The sequence below is a fragment of the Nuphar pumila genome, chromosome 1, assembly GCF_984573655.1.
Source record: "Nuphar pumila chromosome 1, dmNupPumi1.hap1.1, whole genome shotgun sequence".
Taxonomy (NCBI): Eukaryota; Viridiplantae; Streptophyta; class Magnoliopsida; order Nymphaeales; family Nymphaeaceae; genus Nuphar; species Nuphar pumila.
The window spans coordinates 37,296,122-37,307,560 of NC_143249.1; the positions used below are offsets into that span (position 1 = coordinate 37,296,122).

At 39.8% G+C, this 11,439-nt stretch overlaps 1 protein-coding gene across 1 annotated transcript in view; it reads right to left on the bottom strand.

The window, feature by feature from the left end:
- Positions 1-11,190, bottom strand: part of LOC149848714 (uncharacterized protein At2g38710-like) — a 50,764-nt gene extending 39,574 nt beyond the window's left edge. Inside the window, exon 1 of the mRNA XM_089997070.1 lies at positions 10,898-11,190. Coding sequence (XP_089853196.1) covers positions 10,898-11,001 — 104 coding nt within the window. The 5' untranslated portion in view covers positions 11,002-11,190. The remainder of the gene's footprint in view (positions 1-10,897) is intronic.
- Positions 11,191-11,439: the final 249 nt, after the last annotated feature.

The following is an 11,439-nucleotide window of genomic DNA, read 5'->3' on the forward strand; positions in this document are numbered from 1 at the left end:
AAACTACAACTGTCTAAGTAGGAAATCTGTAACTTTTAATGTGGTATATCATGAACCCAGTATGTGATATGGGTGTCAAGTATGATGTTCAGTATATACCAAAAATTAAACAAAGGTCTAAGCTACGATGGTCAACAATTTATCAGAAGTTAACTTGCAGGTAACATCAATAGCAACATTTATATATCACACAACTACAATATGAATCCACACAATTATTCAGAGAAATGCAATTATGACAATTCATAATTCAGGTACGCATTTATACCACAAGGTACATCCATTATGCATAAAGAAACATTAAATCATACTATGATGCGCAATTTTAATACAAGACATTTAACATACATTGAAAGTTAAACATCACGTAAGGAAACAGATAACATATGCATGTTCTAATGCATAGCAGGAAAATGCATGACTTATGTGTAATGCATGAATCCTCTTATTATTTTTCTTTAAGTTTCTCTTTCCATATGCATGCCCTATTAAATGCATATAATTTAAGTTCCTTTTTTTAATTATCGTTGCCCGCGGATACACCAAACGGGTACAAACCTCGAGGTCAAGTACGTTCTCAGGATAGCTTAACACACAATTTGTATTTTATTACTGTGTTCCAACTTAGCCCTCGACCGAATCACCTTCGGAACATTAGACCTCCACATCTAATGTCGGGGACATAAGGGATACCCCACGCCCACAAGTGTCACTTCCTTGGTACCAAAACAAACTCACAGTTGTGACCAACACACCACTCCCGGGTAAAGTGGCAGACTCTCCCTAAAACCGTAGTCAGGAGAAAGAACCTCAATATCGGGTTCAGGGGACAAAATTATAACACACGGAGTTTTTTGTATCCTCACAGTCTCCCCAAGACCGGATCTCTAAGATTCTCATACTCCAGATGAGATATCCCAGAACGTATATTACACTGTTCTTATTCATTATCTTTTTATTAAGAGCCAATTATTGAGTTTTGCAGTTCCACATGCAAAAACAAAGCAAAATCTCGCATCAACCCCTTCGAGAACCATCACGAGACTCCAGCCCGTGGAAACACATTGAACAGTGCAATATAGAACAATAATATAAAGTATGATTTTTGCGATGCATTTAAACAATTAAAGAAAAAACAAACCCAAGCTCAAGGCGTGATGATTCATCTAGACCATCGATGCATCGTATGCAAAAATCATAACTTGCAATGTATGCAATAATACCAACATGATTCCAAATGCACATTCATTCATACCATTTTAATAATGTGCATGCGCTTCCACAGTCATATGCATATGTTCACCATCCATGTGTAAGTGCTTTCATGTAATCACTTAACACACATGCATTCATCCATCATCCATAAGCACATAAGGACATTTATACCTGATTTTACATGCTAAACACACATCGATTTCGTGTATGCACATGTACTCAAAACAAATCCATAAATGCATGATAAATAAACATGTCCCATCAATATAAGCACAGGAAACCTTTTCATGTGCTAACATCCACACACATGAACATAACCCAGATTCAGCAATTGAAACTTCAGGGCTGCACACATTCATATCATGCATGCGCCTATATCAAAACAACTTTGCCATGACATATTATTAGACATCAAATACCTCACATGTTACAAACTAAAAAGCATGTTAACATGTGCACTCATGCAACCCTAACACAATCATAAGCATGTCATATCTCAATCATATGCATCTTCACTACGTGTGTCACCTACATCACATACGGGTATTAACCAATGCATATCTCTTTTGAGTGTGGGAGTGTACATGCAAAATTTCATATCCACATCAAGCATACATGCTCAAAGAAAAATGTTAATAACTGAACCATGATCACCTTCATGATTGCACAATCAGTATATTGAAAGGCTAAGATAAAATTTTTCATATACATCCGACAGAAGGATGAGTTTCTGCATATGCTAGGGACGATGGTCGGCTTTACCAATCCCGAACCCGCTATCCTCCTAGCTAAACATCCAACTAAGTCCCAAAATTTTCTTGTCATATGTTATATCCATTGCTCCCCATATACTAAACATGAGTACCCATCATAGTTATCTATCTGATAAATATGACCCAGTTGCTCTTGTTAACAAAAGTATCATATAACTTAAGATTTTGTTCTAACCGATTTATTTTCAGCTAAATAGCAATTAAGCTATCCTGAAATTTGCGGTAAACTATCTTTTTGCTGATAATTGTCCAATATAGAATACAGTTAAATATAGAATCAGTTCAGAAACACACCTCGGTGGAATTTAAAGGAAATATAACATTTTGTGCATAAGAGTGCAGTATCTAATCGAACTAATTTTAAAAAAAACAGATAACATGTTACTTCTTCAGCCAGATTCAATAAGCAGTCACAACCAAAATAAGATAAGATCTGATAACAGCTCCAAATGTGCCAATATTCAGGTCATTCATGAACTGAAATAATTTCTTACATACAGCTAATGTCCACTATTAGAATTAACTGCTAATAGGGTATATAAGAAAAATAACACTGATCTTAAGGATACTCTCTTGTGTTAACATGAAATCGCCATCTCTGGCTAATCCAAAAATAATAAAAGATTCAAAACCATCATGTATAGTTTTAAAGGTGTCGGTTACAGTATCAAACATTCAAACATTCTGCATCCACACAACTCATCAATCAAGAAGGTAGGCTTAATAATGTATCTTCTTGATTCTCAAACGAGATTAGATAAGCAATAAAACATATACAGATTTGCTTAAAGATTAAAATCAGATGTGGAATTTGCCCATGCAGTTCATCAAGAAACAGGGTTTGATCAAGAAAAACTAATCTGATCAAGAAACAAATATGATCAACATACAGCTAATAGAATTACACCAGATAGAATGGACATCACTTGACATATACAGCTACAATATAGCCCCTTGATTTTTTTTCCATGTGTATCACAACAACACGGGGTTTACATAGACACCTAACAGAATTTAATCGGATAAATTGAATATTACAGAAATTAAAACAAGAAACCAAATCAAGATTTTAACTCACTTTAACGTGAAGATCTGAAACATAAAGATTTCTATAACAACTAAATTCCCAACCATACCATCTATGAACCAAGATCTCCCAGTAAATCATATCTCCAGAAACCCCCCCCCTTCCACATTCAGTTTATCGAATCCAAAAAATAGGAAAATCCCCAAATCCGACACCAAGAATCGAAAAATCCCCCCCCCCTTCCTCACGGCTGGACATCCAATACCTCAGCCAAACCCCCCATCGATTTTGATTTGAGGGTTTTTCAGGTTAGGGTTTAAATAGGAAAACCCACAAATCGGAAATCACGACTATCGGAAACCCCAACTCACGGGCCTGCGTTTTCCGGTAGCCAAGAACCCTATCAAGAACGACCGAGCACCCAATGTCTTGCTTTCTTGACCGACCCACAACACACACACAGGATACAATCAACACCAAACAAGAAAAGTGCAGAAATCCTACCTTTTCCGGTGACTGGAGGAGGTGGTCGCTGCGGTTTTATCAAATTTATTTTCTGGAGATAAGGGGAGAGAGAGAGAGAGAGAAAGAGAGAGAGATTCACAAATGGCTTGGGGCGGCACTGCAATGCACGACCTCCTAAACCCTAAACATTATAAAGTAAAAATATATACATTTTACAAGAATGTCATTAATGAGATCCTATTTAACATGTGTTTCTTATAATATGCATATGGATCTGGATTCAGATCTATACGCATATGCAAACTGTATTCTAACAGCCTCCCTCAAGTTGTACATGATTTTGGAGCATGTACAACTTGCTCTTCAATAGCCAAAATTGACGTCCTGTTAATCCCTTGGTAAACAGGTCTGCCACTTGATCTTCTGTTCGAACATGACGTAGTTCTATCTCTTTCATCTCGACTTTCTACCATATGAAATGTTGATCAATCTCAATGTGCTTCGTTCTGCTATGCTGGATAGGATTACATGCAATGTTTATTGCGCTTTGATTGTCACATAAAAGAAATGATCGAATAATTGTCTCCCCAAGATCACTCAATAACTGTCTAATCTATGTGGCTTCTGCCGTGCCTGCAGCCATCAATCTGTATTCAGCCTCTGTACTCGATCGTGCCACTGCCTTTTGTTTTTTGCTGCTCCAGGACACTAAATTGTGCCCAATATAAACACAATATCCAGAGACAGATCGTCTCTCATCTGGATCCCCTGCCCAATTTGCGTCTGTATAAGTGATGAGTGCATGTCCTCTATGTAGATTATCGTTCTTGCGATAAACAAGTTTGTCTCCTATAGTTCCTTTTAAATAGCGTAGAATGCGCTTCACAGCTTCCATATGACCCTCCGTTGGAGCATGCATAAACTGGGATACCTGATTGACAACATAAACTATATCAGGTCTGGTAAAGGTCAAGTACTGTAACATCCCCACGAGACTTCTATACGTTGTAGGGTTGACACAAAGATGACTATCTTCAGAGCTCAGCCTTTGACGTAATACACTAGGAGTGTTGACTGGTTTGCAATTCGTCATCCCGGCTCTTTCCAGAAGGTCAAGAGTGTATTTTTGTTGCATGAGTGTCAATGTGTCTTGTTGTCTGTCAACTTCCACACCAAGAAAGTACCGCAACTTCCCTAAATCTTTCATCTTGAAAGTTTTCATTAAAAACTGTTTCACGTCTTGCACATGACTATCTGAGCTCCCAGTAATCACAATGTCATCAACATATATAAGAAGAAGTATAACAATGTCCGTCTTTTGGTAAATAAAGAGTGAGTGATCCAGAGAGCATCTTCTAAAACCATAACTCTGAATCTGCATAGAGAAACTTTCAAACCAGGAACGAGACGCCTGTTTCAACCCATACAAAGATTTCCTTAGTCTGCACACCCAGACAATAGGATCCTTCTCGGCATAACCAGGTGGTTGCTCCATATACACTTCTTCCTTTAAAGTTCCATGCAAAAATGCATTTTTAACATCCATCTGGCTAAGGCTCCAACCTTGATCGACTGCTAGGGATATGATAATACGAATAGTACCCATTTTGACTACGGGACTAAAGGTTTCATCGTAGTCTTCACCATATTGTTGTGCGAATCCTCGAGCAACAAGGCGCGCCTTATATCTGTCAATGCTTCCTTCAGGCTTATATTTTATTTTATAAACCCATTTTGAGCCAACTACATTCTTTCCTTCTGGCCAAGGGACTATTTCCCAAGTCTGGCATTCATGAAGAGCTTCCATTTCTTCATTCATAGCTTCGGTCCAATGACGGGATTGAAGAGCTTGATTAAAACAAGTGGGTTCATCCTGTTTTGTGAGCTGAGACATAAACAACTAGAAATCAAGGGAGAATGTCTCATAACTCACCCATCGTTGAATAGGATGCTTAATGCGTGATGGCCTTTGAGTCGAATCATTGGCGATGCTTTCCTCCACATTCCTCGGCTCTGTATTTTTGCTCCGTCTAGTGTATATCTGTCCAGAGAAACGTTCTACTGGGGGTGGCTTAACTGGAGATAATTCAACATGCATTTGTGAGTCATTCAACTCCCTACTCAAGCCGAAGGAAGAACAATTTGTTTGACATGTTTCTCTTGTATTAGCAAAAAGATCTGCGCTCATCCATGGATCATATACTTCTAATTCTCGAGGTGGCAACACTGCAGAGTCATTGACCTGAAAATTTTGTTCGTCAAAAACAACATTTCTGGAGGTCCTAATACGTTTTGTAGTAGGATCATAGCATCGATAACCTTTGTATTCATCTGCATACCCAACAAATCTGCACTTGGCCTTGTCCTGAAACTTATTTCGCAAAGATGAATCAATATGTACATAACATACACAACAAAAAACACACAGCTCATTGTAAGAGGGATGTTGCCCAAATAAAGTATAATAGGGAGATTTCCGACCCAAAAGTGCCATAGGAAAACGATTTATGATATGAACAGATGTGTGAAAAACTTCTGTCCAGAGACTAATGGGCACATTGCTATCATGTAATATGCTCATCGCGCTCTCGACAATATGCCTGTGTTTCCTCTCCACAACCCCATTTTGTTGAGTATGAGGACAAGAAACCTGTCGGCTTATTCCTTTATCCCGAAGAAAGGCAATAAACTCGTTCGACGAACTCTCCTCCACCATCATATTGTAAATGCACAATATCACAAGCAAACTTTGTTTTGACCATCGAATGGAATTCCCGAAATATTTGAAAAACTTCATGCTTGTGTTTTAAGAAATATATCCAAGTATAACGGGAATAGGAATCAATAAAGACAACATAGTAACGACTGCCAGAAAGAGAAGGAATAGGTGCGGGTCCCCAAACATCGGAACAAATAATCTCAAATGGCTTTGAAGCTCTTTTATTTATATTATGAAAAGGAAGAACACGGCTTTTGCAGAGTTCGCATGAAGAACATTTATTATTATTATCAAAAAATGAATTTAAACTAGACTCTGGAAGGAGACCATCTGATACAAGATTTTCAACGAAACCTCGACTACAATGTCCCAAACGACTATGCCAAATATCTGGCTTATTACAATGAGATGAATTAAAAACTTCCAATGAAGGAAAAAACAAAGACTCTGAAGGTGAAGACACTGAAGAATGCTTAGACGACTTCAACTGGAGGACTGGGACTAAGGGCGAAGACACTGAAGGAATCTCCTTGAAGACGTACATGTTTCCTTGTCGCTCCCCCCTAGCGAACGTCTCCTTCGTTCGTAGATCCTTAACATAAACAGAAGAGAGAGTAAATTCGACGGAAGAATTCATATCGTCAACAAGTTTAGCTACAGAAACAATGTTCTTTTTAATATTAGGAGCAAGAAGGACATTTGACAAATGAAGAGAGGATTTTGACATAGGGATATGTGCATTGCCAGTATGACTAATGGAGTGATAAGTTCCATCTCCCGTAACTATACTACCTTTTTCAAAATAAGGCAATAAGTGAGATAACTTACCCGCATTACCCGTAACATGTGTGGCGGCACCTGAATCAACATACCATTCGCCTTGTTCATTTTGCTTGATCGTCATCTGTGACAATGCTGATAACAAAAGTTGTTACACATCTGTGGATGGCACTTTTGTGTCCAAAGCAGTAGCTGATTTATTCTCAATTTTGTTTATTTTTCCTCTATTCTGTAGATTGAACCAACAATCAGCTTTCACATGTCCTCTTTTGTTACATAAGAAACAAGTGGGCACTCTCCTCTGATTCCTTGTATTAAAAGCCCCTGAAATATTAGGTGTAGGCAAGATACCACGTCCTCCCTGCCCGAAACGTCTGCGGCCTCTGCCTCCTTGATGCCCTCCATTCCCTCGTCCAAAACTGAATGAGGACGAGCTGATTCATTTCCTTCTGCCCTTTGTTTCATAATCATCTCATGCTGGAGAAGTTTCGCTTGTAGGTCGTCAAAAGTGGGCAAGTAAGGAAGGCATGATAAAGTTGTGGTAAACATGTCAAAATCAGGACCCAATCCATTGAGAAGTTGTTGAACTTTATCTTTATCTGCAATAGCACTTCCAACAACAACCAATTGATCAGTAATACTCTTCAAGCGGCCTATGTATTCCATGACTGTCATGGAGCCTTTCTTCAAACTTTGAAATTCATGTTTTAAGTACATAAATCGGGCTTCTGATATCTGAGAGTATGTCTGAGACAGCTTACTCCACAGATCTGCCGCAGTGCAATCATCTGAAAGAGTAACCAACACTTCTTGAGAGAGTGTTGACGTAATATAAGCAACCAAAGACTGATCCTGCTTCCTCCAAGCTGTATACTCTGCATTCTTAATAGAAATGGTAATTGTGTCACCTTTCTCATCTTTGGTTTCCTGCAAAATAAGCCGTGGTGGTATAGGAACTAAATCGCCCAAATGTTCATCGAGATCCTGACTCCGTATAAAAGGAAGGATTTGCCTCTTCTAGGTCAAAAAATTAGAATGAGTAAGTTTTTCAGTAACGAGCTTACTCAAGAAATTGGCAGAGGGACCAGATGACGAAGAGAAGTCCATAGCAGTGAAACGATGAATAAGCAAACAAGATGAATGAACACTAAAACAGCAATAAAACAGTCGTTGAGGTTGAGGGAAAGATGAACACTAAAACAGCAATAAAACAGTCGTTGAGATTGAGGAAAAGATGAAATTTCAGATTAATAGAAGATGTCACGCTGGGTTTTTCAGATTAAGAGAAGATGTCACGCTGGGGTTGTTGTTTACGCTGAGCTTGGAAGATGAAATTTCAGATTAAGAGAAGATGTCACGCTGGGTTTTTCAGATTAAGAGAAGATGTCACGTTGGGGTTGTTGTTTACGTTGAGCTTGTTGAAGAAGTTGAAAGCTGAAAAACCACGATCTCACGTTGGGTTGTTGTTCACGCTTCTCACGTTGGGACTGTTCACGCTGGGCTTGCTGTTCACGAAGAAGAACCACGATAGAACCACGATCTGAAGATGATCACGCTGGGTTTGCTGTTCACGATAGAACCACGATCTGAAGATGATCACGCTGGGCTTGCTATTCACGAAGAAGAACCACGATCTGAAGACGATCACGCTAGGTTTGTTGTTCACGATAGAACCACGATCTGAAGATGATCACACTGGGGTTGTTGTTCACGATAGAACCACGATGAAGAACCACGATCTGTCAGAACTTCTTCACGCACAGGATTAACCACAGCTCTGATACCATATCAGATTTATTTTCTGGAGATAAGGGGAGAGAGAGAGAGAGAAAGAGAGAGAGAGAGAGAGAGAGAGAGAGAGAGAGAGAGAGAGAGAGATTCACAAATGGCTTGGGGCGGCACTGCAATGCACGACCTCCTAAACCCTAAACATTATAAAGTAAAAATATATACATTTTACAAGAATGCCATTAATGAGATCCTATTTAACATGTGTTTCTTATAATATGCATATGGATCTGGATCCAGATCCATACGCATATGCAAACTGTATTCTAACAGGGAGGTCGCCGGCATCGATTGCTCCACTGTGAGGGAACCAGTGTCGATGGACGTCCAGCGTTGTCAGCACCATCGCACGCCGAGGAGGAGAGGTCGAAGAGTGTACCAGAGAGAACCGGCATGGAGGCTCTGTCGCACGCAGGGAGGCTTCCTTGTTGGGGTGTTCTGAGCATCGCACGCCATTTACAGGCGATGATGAGAGAGAGATGAGAAGTGAGAGGGCGAGACCTTACCCTCCTTCTCCCTTTGTTGAACCGAACCCCACCTTTTCTCTCCTCTGTAACCCCCTCCCCTTGCCTTCTTAATGCTCTGCAAGAATCGTGCCCTAGGCACGATTCTTGTAATCGAGCCCTATTAAAAAAAAAGGTATCGGGTCCGGGTCCCACGACCCGCGATGCTGGATCCGAGCGATCTGGATCCGTATGTTTAAAAAATATGGATCCGGGTCAGCCTATATTAAGGGATCCAAGTGGATCCGGGTCGGCATTGAACTGTCGGATCCACTGGCTGGGTCCATTTGGCTCCAACGTGGGTCCAAACCCAACTCACCCACAATTATTATATGGATCCCGGTAATGGATCCTATGCCCATAATGCATAAAACTACCCTTTTTTCTACGGGTATTACATAGCCCAAGGGATACAGGATGCAATAATCCTAGGTGTGAATCAGCACGGACTTGCAAGGAGGTGAAGGGGTTTAGAAGCATAACAACACAATACAACACTATGAACACCAACCAGTCCATCACACTTTCCGCAAAGCAGCTTGTGTGCCATTTAAACATGAACTTTTTCCAAAATCTCATGACACGTTAAGGCATGAACAGAAGCTACTGCATCTTTTATCCAACAAATTTGCAAATTCAAACGCATTCCCTGGCTGAACCACCAGAAACTACAGAACCAACTTTTTAGCAAATCACGAGAAAAAGAGACAGATAAAACTGGTAAAAGAACTCCTCAAACATAGAGGGATCATCATAACCTCAATTATCAGCATGTTATTGGGAACTGCCAAATTAAGTCCACCAACATCATTCCATGCAACCAAACAATTCTCATCTATCATGAGGATTTCCAGTGGAGCCATGGGTTTCATCCACAGCTTACAACCAATCTTTTCAACGAGTTTGCTCATCAATCGTCTAAATATCGTAGACCAATCAAGAGCATCTTCAAACGGGTTATGTGCTTCGTTCCTCTGAAATACGATGATCAAAACATCTAACATTGACAATAGATTCCGAAAACTACGGCAGAGGAAGTGTAAGATGGAGAAAATCAAACACCATTTTTTCGGAAATCACCTCAGTAAGAAACATCAGAGACGAAAATTGCATGAGCAACGCTCATACACCAGAAACGGAAGATAAGTAAAACAAACGCACCCATGCCCGTTTAAATACACAAATTATCTCGCAAAAACCAGACTAGAACACAAAATGCACGAACCCAACTTACCAGAAACCTAAAAATGCATAATTCCAAGCAAGAAAACTACCAATCCAACAAAACTTCAACCAATAAATCAATCATAAGAATACCCAACTTGAACTTACATACAAAAATAAAATAAAATAAATAAAAATCAGAACAAAATCCAAATTCAATTGAAAACATTCAATAAGCCTCAAACAAAAACGTCAACAAACAGGAAGGGAAAAACAAAAAGGGCCATTTTTTTTACAGAAACCAGAAGAAGGAAAAACCCGAAATACACCGTCTGTCAAAAACCAGAACCCGTCCAAAAACCAACAACCAACGAAATAACGAAAAATAACAGGAACCAGACAGAACCCAATAAAATCAAATCCTGAAAAACACCATCAAACCTCAAGAGAGACAATCACTTACTGTTGGTCCTCGTCGAAGGCCGGGGGCGGCGCTTGCTCGCTGTTGTAATGGGCCACGAGGGTGTCGAAGCAATACACCACCATTTCCCGATTTGCAGAAACCATGATCGGCAGAAAAAAAAATGATATTATCAATGAGAAATTTTCAGGATAAAAGGAAGGGAGTGATGAATGAGGGTGGACACTGGAAACCCAGAAATGGAAAAGAATAAGAAAAATCCGGAAATCAGAAAATCGGGATTTTTTTTAGGAAGAACCGGGGAGGCCCATTCCACCGAAACAGGGCCAACGGGTTGCGCAACGTCTCACGGCACCACCCCCCACAAATTATTCGGAACTGAGTCGCATTAAATTCCGTTTTTAACCCCGAACTTGCGAGGAACGACATCTACGTTCTCTGACCACTTCTTGCTTGTTCCAGTCGCAATGCCATATTGCTATGCGTAAAGTGAACGCAGAACGCTTAAAAACTGCCCTGTGCTTCACCTCACGGGCTTCCCAACGCCACCACTTTTTTTTTTTAATTCGGAGATCGCTCCAAGA